Source organism: Myxine glutinosa, chromosome 1, assembly GCF_964187855.1.
Source record: "Myxine glutinosa chromosome 1, kmMyxGlut1.1, whole genome shotgun sequence".
Lineage (NCBI taxonomy): Eukaryota > Metazoa > Chordata > Myxini > Myxiniformes > Myxinidae > Myxine > Myxine glutinosa.
Window position 1 is genome coordinate 1610986 of NC_136261.1, and position 20383 is coordinate 1631368.

Sequence of the window (20383 nt, forward strand, 5' to 3'; positions counted from 1 at the left end):
CCTTGTATAACTCTACCTGACTACGTCTGAGACCCTCCACGTTACTCTGCAACAGGAACTCTCAACAACGAGCCCACCTAGTATAACACCACCTGACTACGTCTGAGACCCTCCACGTTACTCTTCAGCAGGAACTCTCAACAACGAGCCCACCTAGTATAACTCTACCGGAATACGTCTGAGACCCTCCATGTTACTCTTCAGCAGGAACTCTCAACAAGAAAACCACACAGCATAACTCTACCGGACGATGTCTGAGACCCTCCATGTTACTCTTCAGCAGGAACTCTCAACAAGAAAACCACCGAGTATAACACTACCTGACTACGTCTAAGACCCTCCACGTTACTCTTCTGCAGGAACTCTCAACAAGAAAACCACCTTGTATAACTCCACCTCACTATGTCTGAGACCCTCCTCATTAGTCTACAGCAGGAACTCTCAACAAGAAAACCACCTAGTATAACTCTACCCGACTATGTCTGAGACCCTCCATGTTACTCTTCAGCAGGAACAACAACGAGTCCAAATTGTCTGAAAAAGAACTTCATAACTAGTTTGCAGAAACTTTGCAGCTTTTATTTCATGTGAAGTTCAAAATTACATGATATTCTGGATAATCATTAAATTTAAATTAATTAGCAACGAAGACTTGTTAAAATGTAAGACAGACGGACATATATTCCTTGTCAGTTGTAGGGCTACATTTATATCACCTTAATATTATTTCCCTCCAAAGTCCGTTTCTATCATGATGTTTGGCCTATCCTTTGTGAAAACATGAACCTTCTCAATTTCATTTATCTTCTCAGTTTGTCCGGTGTCGTGCGGAATATTCTATGCAAGTTGCAGCATTTGATCCGGTCCATGTTCATCTTGTGACATCACTTCCGTCATGATATCACAGCGACATTCAACATGGCCGTCTGCGCCTTTCAACACCATTTAGCAACTTGCTCAAATTGAGCGTCCTCATTTTCGATGGGGATTCAAAGTGGATAATGTAATATGGTAATGGCGCACAATGTAAGCTCAACTCCATATACAGTAGTTCAAGGTTCGAATCCAGCCAACATACACACCCAGGTCTCTGTGCACCTGCCATATAAAAGCACATCTTAGTGTTTATGACGTCATAGTCTCTGCTATGAATGGTACAATATATGATTTATTTTAGATAGCCATTTAAATCGCTGGTTTACAAGAGATTAGTCTTGTCTTGAATCCTCGTCATGATCGGTTTATGTGGCTCCTTATTTAACAAAACAAAGCATTGCCATGGTGGCTGATGAAGTCACCATTTAAAATAGATTATTTGAGAACTGATCCCATGGTCTTGTTTTGAATCATTGTATTCCTGTACAAACACAAAGCTAAACATTTATGGCATGTTCAGTACATCGAAGACTTTCCATGCTTTCCAATATTGCAGTGCGGACGATGTAGACCGGACAGAACGCCTGCAAAAGGACCAGTAGAAATGGCCTCACTTCCTGTGGCCGGCCCACGACTCCCCGCTGCCCAGCCAGGCACTCCAAGTCCTTTAGTCGTTTCAAGGCCTGCCAAAGCGAGACTACAAGACCCAGTCGGACCTGGTGTAACAGAAGGTGCTGGACTTCCCAATGGACCGGCTGTGCTATCAGGGTCTGCTGGCCGAGATTCGGAGGGGTCTTCGTCGGGAGTAGATCGCGCTTCGCTTACAGCTTTCTTGCTCGAGCCTGGTTTGGATCCTGATGCTGAAGCTGCGGCACGTTCCTGCTTGCGAAACTTGGCACGCCTATTCTGAAACCAAACCTAGAGAAAGGTAAAAAAAATTTTTTTTCAGACTTTCACTTCAGGATTATCCCACCAAATACAAAATGGATTTAATGATTTCCATGCATGTCCATTTTGGCGCTTCTCTCCAGTATGTTATTGCTATGGTAACACTCAGTGTACTCAAATGGAACACAACATCACCCTCAATATTTCCTGCATTCACAAATCATGTGCATCTCCATGCCAAATCCTGTCCAACACCTGCCCAGTTTCCTTCCACTACATTATCAGTGTATTAACTTATCACACTCAAACTTTAAAATCCAGGGTGTGAGGCATTCAGCTACAGAGCGTCAGGAACCCAGCTACCGGGTGACAGGCACTCACCTACCAAGCGCCAGGCACTCGCCTACAGGGCATCAGGCACCCAGCTCCAGGGCATCAGGCACCCAGCTCCAGGGCATCAGGCACCCAGCTCCAGGGCATCAGGCACTCAGCTCCAGGGCATCAGGTACTCAGCTCCAGTGCATCAGGTACTCGACATCAGGCACCCAGCTACAGGGCATCAGGCACTCAGCTCCAGGGCATCAGGCACTCAGCTCCAGGGCATCAGGCACTCAGCTCCAGGGCATCAGGTACTCAGCTCCAGTGCATCAGGTACTCGACATAAGGCACCCAGCTACAGGGCATCAGGCACCCAGCTCCAGTGCATCAGGTACTCGACATAAGGCACCCAGCTAAAGGGCATCAGGCACCCAGCTCCAGGGCATCAGGCACCCAGCTCCAGGGCATCAGGCACCCAGCTACAGGGCATCAGGTACTCAGCTCGAGTGCATCAGGTACTCGACATAAGGCACCAAGCTACAGGGCATCAGGCACTCAGCTCCAGGGCATCAGGTACTCAGCTGCAGTGCATCAGGTACTCAACATCAGGCACCCAGCTACAGGGCATCAGGCACCCAGCACCAGGGCATCAGGCACTCAGTTCCAGGGCATCAGGTACTCAGCTCCAGTGCATCAGGTACTCAGCTCCAGTGCATCAGGTACTCGACATCAGGCACTCAGCTCCAGGGCATCAGGCACTCAGCTCCAGTGCATCAGGTACTCAGCTCCAGTACATCAGGTACTCGACATCAGGCACTCAGCTCCAGGGCATCAGGCACTCAGCTCCAGGGCATCAGGCACCCAGCTACAGGGCATCAGGCACCCAGCTACAGGGCATCAGGTACCCAGCTCCAGGGTATCAGGTACTCGACATCAGGCACCCAGCTACAGGGCATCAGGCACTCAGCTCGAGGGCATCAGGCACTCAGCTCCAGTGCATCAGGTACTCGACATCAGGCACCCAGCACCAGGGCATCAGGCACTCAGTTCCAGGGCATCAGGTACTCAGCTCCAGTGCATCAGGGACTCAGTTCCAGTGCATCAGGTACTCAACATCAGGCACTCAGCTCCAGGGCATCAGGCACTCAGCTCCAGGGCATCAGGCACCCAGCTACAGGGCATCAGGCACCCAGCTCCAGGGTATCAGGTACTCGACATCAGGCACCCAGCTCCAGGGCATCAGGCACTCAGCTCGAGGGCATCAGTCACTCAGCTCCAGTGGATCAGGTACTCGACATCAAGCACCCAGCTCCAGGCATCAGGCACTCAGCTTCAGGGCATCAGGCACTCAGCTCCAGTGCATCAGGTACTCGACATCAGGCACCCAGCTACAGGGCATCAGACACGAAGTTACAGGGCATCAGGCACCCATCTCCAGGGCATCAGGTACTTGATATCAGGCACCCAGCTCCAGGGCATCAGGCACTCAGCTCCAGGGCACCAGGTACTTGACATCAGGCACCCAGCTACAGGGCATCAGGCACACGGCTCCAGGGCATCAGGCACTCAGCTCCAGGGCATCAGGCACTCAGCTCCAGGGCATCAGGCACTCAGCTCCAGGGCATCAGGCACTCAGCTCCAGGGCATCAGGCACTCAGCTCCAGGGCATCAGGCACTCAGCTCCAGCGCATCAGGTACTCAGATTTATGGCATCAGGCACACAGCTCCAGGGCATCAGGTACTCGACATCAGGCACCCAGCTCCAGGGCATCAGGTACTCGACATCAGGCACCCAGCTCCAGGGCATCAGGCACTCAGCTCCAGGGCATCAGGCACTCAGCTCCAGTGCATCAGGCACCCAGCTACAGGGCATCAGGCACTCAGCTACAGGGCATCAGGCACCCATCTCCAGGACATCAGGTACTCGACATCAGGCACCCAGCTCCAGGGCATCAGGCACTCAGCTCCAGGGCATCAGGTACTCGACATCAGGCACCCATCTCCAGGGAATCAGGCACTCAGCTCCAGGGCATCAGGTTCTTGACATCAGGCACCCAGCCAAAGGGCATCATGCACTCAGCTCCAGGGCATCAGGCACTCAGCTCCAGGGCATCAGGTACTTGACATCAGGCACCCATCTCCAGGGCATCAGGCACTCAGCTCCAGGGCATCAGGTACTTGACATCAGGCACCCAGCTACAGGGCATCAGGCACTCAGCTCCAGGGCATCAGGCACTCAGCTACAGGGCATCAGGCACTCAGCTCCAGGGCCTCAGGCACTCAGCTCCAGGGCCTCAGGCACTCAGCTCCAGGGCATCAGGTACTTGACATCAGGCACCCAGCTACAGGGCATCAGGCACTCAGCTCCAGGGCATCAGGCACTCAGCTCCAGGGCATCAGGTACTTGACATCAGGCACCCAGCTACAGGGCATCAGGCACTCAGCTCCAGGGCATCAGGCACTCAGCTCCAGGGCATCAGGCACTCAGCTCCAGGGCATCAGGTACTTGACATCAGGCACCCAGCTACAGGGCATCAGGCACTCAGCTCCAGGGCATCAGGCACTCAGCTCCAGGGCATCAGGTACTTGACATCAGGCACCCAGCTACAGGGCATCAGGCACTCAGCTCCAGGGCATCAGGCACTCAGCTCCAGGGCATCACGCACTCAGCTCCAGGGCATCAGGTACTTGACATCAGGCACCCAGCTACAGGGCATCAGGCACTCAGCTCCAGGGCATCAGGCACTCAGCTCCAGGGCATCAGGTACTCAGCTTCAGGGCATCAGGCACCCAGCTCCAGGGCATCACGCATTCAGCTCCAGGGCATCAGGTACTCGACATCAGGCACCTAACTTCAGGGCATCAGGCACCCAGCTAAAGGGCATCAGGCACCCATCTCCAGGGCATCAGGCAGTCAGCTCCAGGGCATCAGGCACTCAGCTCCAGGGCATCAGGCACTCAGCTCCAGGGCATCAGGTACTCGACATCAGGCACCCAGCTACAGGGCAGCAGGCATTCAGCTCCAGGGCATCAGGCACTCAGCTCCAGGGCATCAGGTACTCAGCTCCAGGGCATCAGGTACTCAGTTCCAGGGCATCAGGCACTCAGCTCCAGGGCATCAGGTACTCAGCTCCAGGGCATCAGGCACTCAGCTCCAGGGCATCAGGTACTCAGTTCCAGGGCATCAGGCACTCAGCTCCAGGGCATCAGGTACTCGACATTAGGCACTCAGCTCCAGGGCATCAGGCACTCAGCTCCAGGGCATCAGGTACTCAGCTCCAGGGCATCAGGCACCCAGCTCCAGGGCATCAGGCACTCAGCTCCAGGGCATCAGGCACTCAGCTCCAGGGCATCAGGCACTCAGCTCCAGGGCATCAGGCACTCAGCTCCAGGGCATCAGGCACTCAGCTCCAGGGCATCAGGTACTCGACATCAGGCACCCAGCTACAGGGCAGCAGGCATTCAGCTCCAGGGCATCAGGCACTCAGCTCCAGGGCATCAGGTACTCGACATCAGGCACTCAGCTCCAGGGCATCAGGTAGACCAATCATATTGAAATTTGAAACACGTGTTCTGCTTTAAGACTACTACATTACTTTGAAGTTTCTCATCGATCAATGAAGCGGTTCAAGAGATATAATGAAGCAGTTCAATGGTGAAAATTTCCTGTCAATCGGACCAACGGTTGCAGAGAAAATCATATTTATTCTGTGCGGACAAACAGACAGACAAATGGACTCAAATGCAATACCCTCTCCACTGGCGAGGGTAAATATAATACATTAATGTATTTTTTCCTGAAAATGGAAGAGGTATTATAAGTATTCCAGAAAATGGAAGAGGACCCACACAGCTGTTTTCCCTGCATACATTTTTGGTCCATACAAATACCAATATACCAACTTTACCTTCTCTCAAGTAGTCTATACCCTTACACCATACTTTCATATCCATATACTCAATATGCTCGTACCTTGTGCCACGTACCTGTACACGTGCCTCGGTCAGATCTATTTTGAGGGCGAGTTCCTCTCGAGTGTAGATGTCCGGGTAGTGTGTTTCTGCGAACACTCGGTCCAACTCGCGTAGCTGTGCGCTTGTGAATGTGGTGCGGATTCTGCGCTGTTTCCTCTTTTCAGCAAGAGTACCAGGCTCCCCAAATAACTTGTATGGAACTGCAGGGACAATGCAGGATCACCAGGTTTAGTTACTTGTGCTTCCATCCATTGAAAACATCTTATAGTAATATTACAACACTCAGCTCCAGGTACTGAATTTTTCAATGTACTGAATGCAAAACAACCACCATAAGTACACCACAAAACGAAAACTATAATATCTCTCAGTAGAGAGCATACCTCCTCCTGGTTGGCCATATCACTCAATGGTGAAGAATCACTTAACATTTTATACCAGCTGGATCCGAGTCTTCACCAAAATTGAATCGATTCTTCCTTGTTAGACACCCAACCTGTCCAACAAGTTTCGTCCAAATCCGTCCATAACTTTTTGAGATATCCTGCTACATATCGTTTTGGCCCTATCTACCAATGGTGAGGAATCACTTAAAAATTCTAGTAACCGGATCCGAATCCAGATCTTCACCAAAATCTAATCATTTCTTCCTTGTCCCATACGCTACCTCTCTGCCAAATTTCGTCCGAATCCTTCCACAACTTTTTGAGATATTTTGTTCACAAACAAACAAACAAACGGACAGACAAACAGACAGGGGTGAAAACATAACCTCCATCCACCTTTGGTGACGGAGGTAAAAAAAAAAAAATGTTTCTTTGAGTTGGCCGGTACTCAGCTCTGGTCTCAACGGGGATGTTTATAAAGGTGTCAGCGCTGGCAAACGCCAAAATGGCGCTGGCCAACGACGGCGATGCACACAGAGCCGTCAAGCAGGCAGCCAAACATCCTCTCTCAATCCCGGACCAACAAGCAAAAAACGGCCCCCAGCTCCCCGAAGAGCACCACAAACCACAACACCTCCTCCTCCGACTTCGCAAAAGTTCCACAAAAGCTCCGAAAGCTTTCCTCACAAGCGCGCACGAGCCAGCCGCAGCCGAAAGCCAGAGACAAAAGCGACCAAGAGAGAGACTCTTCCTCCTCCTTTTCGTAGCTTCTTGCTCTAACGTCACCCCGACCAATCCTGAACTTTGGGGGCATGGCCTGTCGGTTACGATCTTCTGGAGGTGGGGTTTAGTTTGGGAGCCTGTTTTCTTGGTGTGAGCGTCATTAAGGCGTGGCTTACTTGCCGACCGGGAATGTTTGGGGTTCTGTCGGCAGTTATGTCGGTTATGGTTGGTTAATAGATGGTTTATGGCCAGCCTTGTTGTAATTGTAAAACTTAGGGGAAAAAAACACTGAGGGCAATCACATACTGGGAGAAAACTAATCTTTACCCTCATCAAATTACCATAGCTTCACCGCTCGTGTGAAGACACGTAAACAACTTAAGCTCCAGTTTCCCTACTTAATACATCAAGATGTTTCCTACGCATCCACAGTCCATGCTATACCTAATCCATCATCTAACCTGACAAACGTAACAATATATATATATTGTTACGGTTCTCTACGCCGCCCTTCTTCCCCTTACCAAGGGGGGATTAATCCCCTTGTCTCTAATGGGCTTGGCGGAACCGAGACTTGCAACGTCCCTTCCGGACAAACGCAGAGTAGGGTCTCGGGACCACTTCTCGCTTGTACCTAATTCCCCGCGCTGCCCTGGAAGCGAGGAAACAAGCCTCGCACGAACCACGTGTGATGTGAGTATGCCGAGTGGATTGCGTACACGTGGTCCGCGCAGTTACCTAGATGTTGGAACCCGATTGGAGCGGTTGTACTCGTACCACGCTTAGCCAATCGAAGAAACCACAGAAACGGTCGAATGGAAGAAAGGAAGAACAAAGTTTATTATTCCCACACATATATACAATGTTCAGGGACGCAGAGACACAGAGTAGCCTTAAACAATGTTAACTTATACCCAGACAACGGGCCCGCCTCACACTCACACAGGGAATTGCAGATGGGTAGATGTTCCCCAACGCGTCGATGTGGTCATCCAGAGACGGTCCCCATCCGGCTCTCCATGGCCCCGGCACGTCCCGCGAAGATGGTGGCAGGCGATGGCAGGGACTCGTAGCGCGTCTCCCGAACAAGGCAGATGATGGGGCAGAACGGCAAAGGGTGGGGCTTTTAGCGCGTTCGCGCGTTCTCACTCGCGCGTCTCAAATGCACTGTATATCGGTTCAAGCACGTCTGGCTGCGCCCGCGTATCTGTACAGTTCTCACACGCAGCCAACTCCTCTTCCTCGATCCTCTGAGCTGGTTTAGTGCGTGCGAGTTCTCGTGCAAGTTCTTTATAACAATCCTCTTCCGCGCTAGTCCTCATGCAAGTCCCCCCGTGCAAGTCCTCTGCTTCAAGTCCTCTTGAGGGCTTTTGCGCAGCGGGTCTTATGGCTACGCCCCCCGAACCTTCTGGAACACTCTCGATCCTTCTCACCATGCCTTGTGACGCAACGCCGCTGTCACCACCTCTGAGCTCTGATTGGCGGCTCGTGCTTACCGTCAGCGCTTCTGCCGCTCCGCCCTCGACTCCGCCCCGGTCCTCCTCTGCCTGCCTCGTGTTAACTCGCCCAATAATGAACCAACGTTAACGCGAAAGGGATTGAGGCTACGGAGGTAGGATGATCGGTGGCAGTAGGGCCTATTTTCTCCTGGCTCCTACTCAACGCAGAACTAACAATGGGAAGGAACTAAGCTCACAAATACTAAGACATAACTATCCTATCGCGCGAGGCTACATGTTGCTTTTGTGAGTAACTATGAGGGGCAAATTTGAAAGTTTATTAGACTCACTGTACAAACTCAAAACCGCAACACTGCCCCCCTCCCTCGTCAGACTCGTCCCCGAGTCGAACCTACAAAAACTGGAACGACCGGTTTTGAGAAATATCTGGGACTAACTTTAATTACATGTGACATACAGATGTGGTTCCCCCTAACATTTATTCTAACCCGTGTATGCGACCATTTTAAAACACTAAATAAGTCCCACCTACTGCGTTGAGTAGCTAACTGACAGACTCACGCCCACAATTAACCGAATTGTGGAATGGTTTTCAAACTAAACATAAAGCCGGTGGGCAGCATTTTATTTACAATCACAAAACCTAACCTTATTTACAACTCTATGACCCAGGACTTATCCTTTTTGAAAAGAAGATTGGAGGGGAGAGAAAGCACAGCAAAGCACAAATACACATTCAAAAATCACATTAAATTTGCTGTTGGTGTCTGGCATCTTCTATCTTCGGTGTGCACATATCGAACCGGCAAGCCCCCGGACCGGCATACAGGCCATTCCTGCTCTTCGGGACTTAATAAACTTACCATCTTCTCGGCCCAAGCACACAAAAATAAAAATAATGCACAACAAGTGTTTATTGTATTTGCCAGCAGGGCCAACCCTATGTGGTCCACTGCGTGACATTGATGCCCCTCAAAACAAGTGGTCCGAAGATGCAAGGTGAGTTTGCAGAAATGTGCTGCACAGCAGAAGTGTAAGACCACAAAACTTGTGGTCCATAAGTGTAATGTGATAATGTGCAGCAAAGTGTTATAGCAGCAAGGTGCTGCACAGGTGCAGCAAAGTTACAAAAGGATATGGCAGCAAATGCTGTGCAGTTCGGCTGCACCTATGTAACAAAGTGCAGTAGGGGCGTTGCACAAGTGCAGCAAAGTGCAGCTGCACAGGAATGCTGCACAGGTCGATGGTGCTGCACCGTTCCACCTTCAAAATGGTCCTGGGGTGGAGGGAGAGACAAAGCACCACCAGCAAAGCGGAAAGGGCACAAAGGTACACAGCAATACAAGGTAATGCAGCATGAGGGGCGCAGAAGAGTGAGCAGAGCAAGCTTGTCCCTAACCGTCCGTGCACCCCAACGTCAGCTTACATTACCCCAGCCCTTTCTTGTATTTACAAATTCAAATCCGTCTCTACATCCTGTCTCCCATATCCCCCTCTACTCCAAATTAGTCTTCCAATCCCTCCCAGGAAGGAAGGAATGGAACAAACACATTGTCTCATCATGTCATGATGCGTCTTACTCACTCAAATAGTTCACATAGTCCTGGTGTGGAGCTTCGTTCTCCCTGGTGAATGGATGTGGATGGCACGAAGGGATTTCTCTTCCTAACTACTCTAATTACATCAACTCATTTACACTACCCAGCGTCATACCCTGCCAATTGGCCATCTTTAAACTATGTGGTTCTAAAAACCAAATTCCCCATTGACCACTCTGCGGTACCCTACGAATTTGGGTCTCACTCCCCAATTTTTCAATCTGTGCCCTTGCACAATTTCGGGGCTGGGACGTGTGGCTCCACTAGCAGGTCCAACTACCTGCGCACCTCCGCCACTGAAGTCGCCACCCGAGCTTATGTGCTCCTGCGACTACCTAAACTGGGGAAGTCCCCTCCTGGCTCTTTACCCCTCGGATGCCCTCCTTGGCATTGGGCAACCCAGGTCCTTCCCTTGGATCCTCGGGCCCCACTCAACAACCCACGACTACCCTAACTGGCTCCCAGAGCCTACCTGCGGCCTCACCTGGCCGACAAACTACCAGTGGCGGAGTGCCCCAATAACCATACTCCCAATTAATCCACACGCCCAGCCATTTACTGACTCATGCACCCAACCAAAGCACTACTTGCCACTTCCCTGCACCACAGGTGTCAATATCCAAACAAATTTTGCCTATACCCTCTACCTGACTTCACGCTACTTCCCCCCCCCCCCCCCCAGGTATTCGTGAATGCGTCCATGTCCCCCCATTCACTCCTTCGCACCATGCATTCCACCCCTTTTATTCCCACACCAAGCATTCCACACTATTTATTCGCACACCATTTATTTCTCACACCTAATATCTTGCACCCCGTTTGTGCTTACACACCTCTCGTCTTGCACACCTTTTGTGCTTACTCACCACATCCAACACAATTCCTTTTACTCAACACAATTCCTCATACACACAGCATCATCTATCTCGCTGCTTTTCCCCTAAAACTCGTGCTTCCCCATCATCCCATTAAACTAAGCACACCCTTCGTCATTATCATCCATCTAATCTCTCTACATCCCCACTATATAGTACAATGTCACTACTTAAATCTTTTGTCCTCTACTGTCATCTAAATTCCCTATCAATTATCCTAGCCCCCCCTCGGCTAGCTTCGGTGCCCCATGGAGGTAATCATCGCTGGCCCCCCATGTGCCTATCACTGCCATCCCCCTAATCTAATGCTCATGAGCCCAGATGTGAGGAATGGTCAGCTACCATTCCCCCACTCAGGTTACTATTCCCCAACACTATTGCTATTCGTCCACTACTGTACTCGAGCCTCTCCGGGTGGAAATACATCGCCATCACAGCTCGGCTTCGAAAAGCCGAGTGATGCATGCGGATGGTTGGTCGCCTGTAGGTTGGGTCCATCCGGCACTTTCGATCCAGGGGAGGAGGATTGGTTGGGCTGAGGTTCAGAGCGCCATCTCTGCGCGGTGCCTTGCGGTCCCACGCACGATGGCCCAACCGCCCACAGTCGGAGCACCGCGCCCGCCAGGGGGTGCGGCTCCGAACTCTCCAACCTCCCCTTGAACCTTGCCGATCGCCTTTCCCACCACGACGCGGCACCAACCATACAGGGCGGGGCCCGGCACGAATCGTGCATGTCGGTCCTTGTGAGACCGCCGCGGCAACGATCCCCACCGATCCCCGCCGCACACAAAGCACGCAACTCACCGAGGGCTCACGTCGGCTATACGTCGCACTAAACGCTACCCCGGTCTGCGTCGATGCTTGAGGCGCGTTCTCACCACATGCGACCCACTCCTCACTCGCACACCGTGGCGCTCCAGCGCCTTCCATACACTCCATACATTTTGTTACAGCACTCTCCTGTGCACACTCTAATCTTACATCCTTGGTGTGCATTCTCCCTTGCACACCATACTCACACCCGCACATCTAGGCGCACTCATACCACTCACGCACTCCATTACACACTTTTCCTCCACACACTCCTTTACCGCACACTTTTCTGTTACACACTCCGTAATACAATCGGCAATCGCACACCCTCACGCACACTCTTCCGCTACGTACTCTGTAATGTCCACGGGTGTGCACTCTCCTGGTACACACCCAATAACATGCTCTGGTGTGCACTCCTGCACACTCTCTACAACACGCTCTGGTGTGCATTCTCTCTCACTCTCCTCAGCCATCGCACACTTTGTAACACACTCTTCTCCGACGCACTCTTCCCACACACATTCCGTCATACACTCGTGCTCCGGTGCACACTTCTCTCGCACACGCGCGCCATTCGCTCTCGTACACCGTACAATGGACCTTCCACGACCGCCCGTGTTTCGCTTCGATCCCAAGCGTGCCAAAATTATTTTCCCGCCAAACACTTTCGCGCCATACACACCCCTACACACCTTGGGGACCTTCTTCTCCGGCAACACCTGCAAACTTTCCATTTTGTTAGGAAGCATGACATCACAATGCGAAAACGAACTTTGTGTGCATTCCATTTCTTCCCTCGATTCATTTCCCGATTCTATCTCTGCCGTCTCTTTGGCCCCAATTGTCTCTGCAATTTCTATGATTTCCTCGACGACCGCCGGCGCGCATAAAATTTTCTGTCCAATTCGGCGGCCGTCGACTTTTCTACCCCCGAGTCGCAATTTATATTCCCTCGGTCCATGTAGCCACGCCCTGCTCTACCCCGCGTTCCTCGCACCGCGTTACCTCGTTGCGTCCCTTTGCGACCTCCTCGCCCAGCTTGCGCCCAATGTCCTCCCCCATTTTTTTTATGTCCTGGATGAATTTGTCACCTTGGGCGTCCATCGATTCTTTCAATTCGCCCTGGTTATGCCTTGCTTAGTCCCTCATTTTATTCATTTCTTCTCCCATTTCATTACTTTGCACCATGAAGTATGCTTTGATTTGCGCCATTAAGATGCCCATATCCATTGGCGCCGCGGGCTCGGCTCTCGCCGCCACGTGCGAGGCGCCGCCATTTTCTTCCCCTACTGCCAGCCCCTCATCAATGTCCTCCTCTTCTCCCAATTCTTCCCGTGGGTCCTGGGTCAATAATTCCTCCTCATCTACCTCCTCTTCTACCCCCACCGGCATTCGACCGCTTTGGCTAGCCATGGCACGAATTTAAAATTTTGAATTAAAAAACTAAATTTCGGTCTCTCGTGATTTTGGGCCGAATTCATCCAAAAAATTTTAATTAGGGTTCCAAATCCCACTCCTGACACCAATTGTTACGGTTCTCTATGCCGCCCTTCTTCCCCTTACCAAGGGGGGGATTAATCCCCTTGTCTTTACTGGGCTTGGCGGAACAGAGACTTGCAACGTCCCTTCCGGACAAATGCGGAGTAGGGTCTCGGGACCACTTCTCGCTCGTACCTAATTCCCCGCGCTGCCCTGGAAGCGAGGAAACAAGCCTCACACGAACCACGTGTGATGTGAGTACGCTGAGCGGATTGCGTACACGTGGTCCGTGCAGTTACCTAGATGTTGGAACCCGATTGGAGCGGTTGTACTCGTACCACGCTTAGCCAATCGAAGAAACCACAGAAACGGTCGAATGGAAGAAAGGAAGAACAAAGGTTTAATTATTCCCACATGTATATACAATGTTCAGGGACGCAGAGACACAGAGTGTCATTCAGCGCCTGTATCTCTGACATCACCTCATCCTGGGAATTCTTCCAAAGTAAATTGCTCTATCTCTCTCATGGACAGATTTATCCCATCTCGCCTTCAGTTGTCATACCCTTCCTCCCGTCCATGGTTCACGGAATCATGTGGTGAGGCAGTTGCCCAGAAACAACTTGCCTTCACCTCCTGGAAAGCAAATCCAACGGAAGGACATCTCATTTCCTTTCACAAAGCCCGAAGGAACAAGCCTCGGAACAAGTGTGTCCACCCTCAGGAGAGCCAGGAAACAATATCTCTCCTCTCTCAAGACTGAACTCTCAAACCTGTCTCCCTCTTCCAAGGCCTGGTGGCATCTGGTAAAATCTGTTTCTGGTGTTTGTTCCCCCTCCATCTCCTCCCTTACCTCAAATGGCTACACAGCTGACTCCGCTCGTGAAAAAGCTGAATGCCTCAACTCTGTGTTTGCCTCGAAATCTTGTCTCCCAAAACCCATCCCTCTCTGTACCCACACCAGTCGTACCCAGGTGCTCCTGGACTCTGTGTCCTTTTCTCCTGACAAGGTGGAGAAGTTTCTGTCAACCCTCGACTCTGATTAATGCAACTGGACCTGACGGCATCAGCCCACGGGTCCCAAAATCCTGCTCTGCTGCTCTTTCACTCCCTCTCTCAGTTCTCTTCACCCTCTCTTTTGCTCAAGGTCATCTGCCATCAGCTTGGAAATCAGCCAACATCACCGCTTTACACAAAAAATGTGCAAAAACAGATCCTTGCAACTACAGACCAATCAGCCTTCTCCCAATTATCAGCAAAGTCATGGAATCCATCATTGCTTCGGATATCAAATCTTTCATCTTCTCCAATGGCTTGATCTCTGACCATCAATTTGGTTTCAGACCAGGTCACTCTAATCTGGACATGTTGCTTCTGCTGTCTCAACAATGGATGGAGGTCCTCAATGCCAAACAGAAAATTAGAGCTGCCTCCCTTGACATATCACGTGCCTTCGATACGGTCTGGCACCCCGCTCTGCTCCCTAAACTCTCCTCCTATGGTATCCATGGAAATCTCCACGCATGGCTTGTGGAGTTCCTCTCTAATGGTAGTCAATGTGTGGCCATGAATGGGTTTCTCTCATCGCCCCTTCCTGTTCAAGCTGGAGTTCCCCAAGGCAGTGTTCTGGGCATTGTGCTTTTTCTGGTCTTCATCAATGATCTCTCCGACTCTCTGGAAAATCCTCTCTACCTCTTTGCTGATGACTCCACTCTCTGCCACTCCATTCCTCATCCCTCAGATCGGCAGTCTGCAGCCTCCTCACTTTCTGCAGACCTGGACAAAATCAGAGACTGGTCAAACAGGTGGAACATGTCTTTCAATCCTGACAAGTCTCACACTCTTACTATGTCTCTCTGAAAAGACCGACTGGACAACCCTCCCATATACTTTCTGAACAATCCTCTCCAAGAAGTTCTGTCACTCAAGCTTTTGGGTCTCCCTATCTGCCATGATCTTTCCAGGGAAAACCACATTTCCAATCTGGCCTCCAAAGCCAGTCGCCGACTGGCCATCCTCCATTGTATGAAGTCCTTCCTTGGCACAACTGAGCTCCTCACCACATACAATGCTTTCATCGGCAGCACAATGGAATACTGTTCTCCCCTCTGGCCTAGCTTGGCTTCACGCTGTTGAAACCAATGCTTTCAGAATCATTGGAAGCGCCCATGATGAAGCTAACTCCGAGGGCCTTTGACTTACTCACCACAGGCAGGTTGGTGGTCTTTCTGTCTTCTCCCAACTCCTCTCCGGCCTTGCTCCCCCAACTCTCTCTGGGCTCTGCCCCCAAAAATCCCTACAGGTCACGCAAGATCTGCCTGCATCCCGCTTATGGTTAAACTGCCAAAATAAAGACTCTCTGCTCACCTTCACTCCTTCATTCCTCTTTTCTCCCACATCTGGAACAAACTCCGTCACTCTCTTCAATCCCACTCCTCCCTCCTGGTCTTTAAAACAGCTGTTTACCACCATCTCTTATCTTCCCCCATTCAAAACCTTGATCTTTTCCACCCCCGCTAATTTCACACCAGATCCACTTTTTTGAAATACCAACTTCTTTCCTGGAAGTCCTTGCAGTGTCCTTGTGTTTTATACTTCTCCCTCCCCCCCCCCCCCCTTCCAACGCCTCCTCCCCCCAATCCCTCTCCCTCTCACAGATCTCCAGAAGTGCCTGCTCTCAAATGTTGTGATTGTGCTTCCCCTTTTCTCCCCATCTTGTCTACCGCTACCCTTATTATATGTTTTGTGTGTCTGTTTGATTTTTTTGTGTGATAATAGCTCTTTCATCAGCCTCGATCCTGCACATACACAAAAAAATGAACAAAGAAAATGCATAACCACAACCATGAAAAAAGAAAATGCATAACACCAATCCTGAACAAAAAAAATGCATAACCAAAACCATGAGCAAAGAAAATGCATAACCATAAACGTGAACAAAGAAAATACATAACTGTGAACATGAATAACCATGAATAAAGACAATGCATAACCATAAACATTAACAAAGAAAATGCAAAATCAAAAAACTGAACAAATTAAATACATAACTGTAACCATGAGCAAACACAATGCATAACTGTAACCTTGAACAAAGAAAATGCATAATGGTAACCATGAATAAAAACAATACATCACCATAAACATTAACAAAGAAAATGCATAACCATAAACCTGAAAAAATAAAATGCATAACTGAAACCATGAGCAAACAAAATGCATAACCATAACCAAAGAAAATGCAGAACCACAACCATGAATAAAGAAAATACATAACTGTGACCATGAACAAAGAAAATACATAATTGTAACCATGAACAAAGAAAATCCACAATGGTAACCATGAATAAGGACAATGTATAACGGTAACAATGAATAAATACAATGCATAACCAAAATGCATAGCCATAACCATGATCAAAGAAAATGCATAACCCTAATCCTGAACAAAGACAATGCATAACTGTAACCTTGAACAAAGAAAATGCATAACTGTGACCATGAACAAAGAAAATGCACAACCATAACCATGAGGAAAGACAGTGCATAACTGTAACCTTGAACAAAGAAAATGCAAAACTGTGACCATGAACAAAGCAAATGTGTAACTGTAACCATGAATGAAGACAATGCATAACAATGAACATAAACAAAGAAAATACATTACTGTAACCGTGACCAAAGAAAATGCATAACCCGGATACTGAACAAAGAAAATGCATAACCATAATGCTGAACAAAGCAAATGCATAACCATAACCATGACCAAATAAATTGCATAACCCCAATCCTGAACAAAGAAAATGCAATTCTGTAACCATGAACAAAGAATATGCAAAATCATAGCTACGAACAAAGATAATGCACAATCATAACCCTGAACAAAAGAAAATGCATCATTGTAAGTAGTGTATATATGTTGATCCTGGACCCCATTGACTTACATGTTAATTTTCCTCAAATCAAACGCCTCTATTACTCCACCCTCAAATCCTCATTGACTTACATGTTAATTTTCATTAATTTTTTAGATATTATCATTTCCCCTGAACACCTTTTTTTCCCTCCCACCCTATCCTCAATCCTCCTTCATTAGACCACTCAAACAATGATCCTTCTATATGATGAACCTATAATCCTTCTGACCTTATGAACCAAGTATCAACGATCCTAGACCCCCCATTAACACCTATCCTCAATCCTCCTTCATTAGACCACTCATAAACAAATATTTACCCTTATGGATCTATGATCCTTCTGGCCTTATGAACCTATGATCCTACAGCTAATGTTCTTATCTACACCATTTTTAAACCTCCATTAGTCTGGTTGATAGGGAAAAAAGGCGGCGGTAGCCCCTTAAAATCTCTAACCCATTATATATATAACTTATCGTTTATATCTTATCACTTATATCTTATCACTTATATACTTATGACCATAAGGGAGACTATCAATTCCATTTTTTAAAATAAACCTCTTATCTTCAAAAGCCCCCAATGCTTTCTTATTTATCTCTTCTGAATATAATTGATGTTTATAACTTCTTATTCCATTAATCTTCCTAAACTCTTCTTTCTTTGTTGTTAAACAGTTATAATAATTATTAAAATTTATAGTTTGTTTTATTACACTCTTTTTGATTCCCTTCAATTTCTTATCCTTTAACTTCTTATCAATCTCTCCAATGTATTTATAAGCATAAGCCTTAGACCTCAATCCCACAAATTCACTCATAACACATCCTCCTAATTCATCCTTAAACTTTCCAATCACCTTTTTATTTTTCTTAGAGAACAACTCACTCTTTTCACTATAATTACGTGTGTCATAAGTATCAATGTCTTTTTTCATATCAGAATAAACATCATCAGTATTAATTTTAAAAATAAAACTATCTGTATCCATATAGAGTAGATTAACATCATTTTGATATTTCTTTTTCAAGTTATTATAAAAGTAATCATACATCAAGGACTTTGATAAATCAAGTATTGAGGTACCAATGTAAATAGGTTTGTCCATCTCAACGCTTTCTTTCATCAAATGTACCGCACAAAAGTTTTCTGTAAAAACTTCTACTCTCGAGAAGCTTGGTCTGTTAATCAATTTTGATGCTTGTTCCCATGATGTTGATAGACGAATGTTTTGTCTCTTTCTAACATTCTCCATCGTTTTTCCAAATACAGAGTTAATCATTAACTTATAAAAGTTTTTCTCAAAGTCATTTGTAGCATTTGTTCTCATTTTGGTGTTGTAGTCAATGTACTTTTTCAACCAATGACTCTGGTTGAACTTAAGAATCCTATGTATCTTTTCAACACGGAGACCCTTTGAAAGACATTGTCTCAAATTTCTTTGATGGAGTACATAATTTTTCTTATCATAAAGTGTAGTAAGAAGTTTCTCTGACTCTTTACCCTTTACATTAAATGATTGTTGATAATCACTTAACCACTCCTTCTTTGGACTTTCCTTTTCACAAGCAAATGGGAGATCTTTGTGTAGGTTATGGAGTTCCTCTGGATATTTCAAATCAACTTCAAAATAATAACCAACATTTGATTCATCTAATTCTTCCTGTGTTAAATTTTTTAGATCTGTTAAAACGTCATCATATTCACTTTCATCCACCCATTCTAAACCACCATAAGGAAGTGCTTGAGACATTGCCCAGCCATACAAGCTATTCGCATCATAATACATCAAGTAGGAGCTCTCTACCGATGGATCATAATTTGGAATGTAATTGTTATTTGCTTTAGCATATCTCTTTGAACAGACTTGTGAAATTCCACCTCTTTTTGACTTTTCAATCATCAAAAGCATGTCAACATCTGTTATTAAATCCAAATCTTGTTTTGTCATTTTCAACATCACGCTCCAAGCAAGACCAGGAGCAGTGTAATAGTGAGCAGGATCCAATCCATATCCAGAATGACAAATTGTTCTGAAAGCCTCAAACACATCAGCTAGAAGAAGAACATCCGTTTTTAAATACAAATCATGGTACTCACCAAGATTCTTGATGTTATATTTTTTCCAAACATTTTGAGCATGTAAATATTTTTTATCTTTTAAATGTTTGTCATTTAATTTGTTGTAGAAATTTTCTTTTGATGGAAGCTTTGTCTCATTAAACTTCTCAAACGAATCCATATAGTCATAGGGATAAATTCCCTTTTTTGTAAGTAAATCATTGTCAGGAAAATATTCAGAAAGACATGAAAACTCTTTGATATTTTTAACCAATTCCTTCAGTGAATCAGCCATGAATTTAAATGTGTCAAGAAATCTAATATTAGTCATATCAAAGTATTTTTCTTTTTCTTAAAGTCAAATCCTGTTTTTATAAAGATTGTTTTTGTGAATGAAATGTATTTCTGATCCGTGGATGGAATGGCACTTATAGACCCAGGGGTCTTTGAAAGTTCATTAATAAATAGATGAGTATCATAATTGGCATTGTTATGAAGAACGACAGGGATGAAAGAGGGGAGTTTATAATTAATATTACAACTTTGATGAGCCGGACCTCTATATTTACCAGTGAGATGACAATGATCTCTAACCTTTAGACCTTCCTCAATTTCCTCCTCACAAATATGACAGGCAGCCTTTGGCTGTCTAGATTCCCTTTTCTCTTCACTCGTCAAGGACATTGGTTTATTGGTTTCTCTCATTATCTTGGTTAATTGAACACAGTCTTTTTCTAGTCGTTTCACAAACTCCTCTGAGGTATTTGAACCTCTATACGTTTCTAACTTGTTATATTCATCACCAACAGATGATTTGACATGATAACAAAAACCGCAAGGAGTATGTTTTTGATATTTATTTGTGTATGATTTTTTAGAATTAGGTTGACACGTGTTAATTTTTTCTAGAATACTTTCAAAATCAGCATATATAACAAATGGATGTTTCATTGTTTTCTTTTCATCTTTGAATGAAATCTTTGAGCCTTTTTTAGGCATATTGATTACCGT

General features: G+C 47.1%; 1 protein-coding gene across 1 annotated transcript in view; it reads right to left on the reverse strand.

The window, feature by feature from the left end:
- Positions 1-563: 563 nt before the first annotated feature.
- LOC137417919 (paired mesoderm homeobox protein 2A) overlaps positions 564-20383 on the reverse strand; it is a 72566-nt gene continuing 52746 nt past the window's right edge. The window contains exons 2-3 of the mRNA XM_068103868.2: positions 6070-6257; positions 564-1794 (exon numbers count right to left, since the gene is read on the reverse strand). Of these exons, the coding sequence (XP_067959969.2) occupies positions 1393-1794; positions 6070-6257 (590 nt within the window). The 3' untranslated portion in view covers positions 564-1392. The remainder of the gene's footprint in view (positions 1795-6069; positions 6258-20383) is intronic.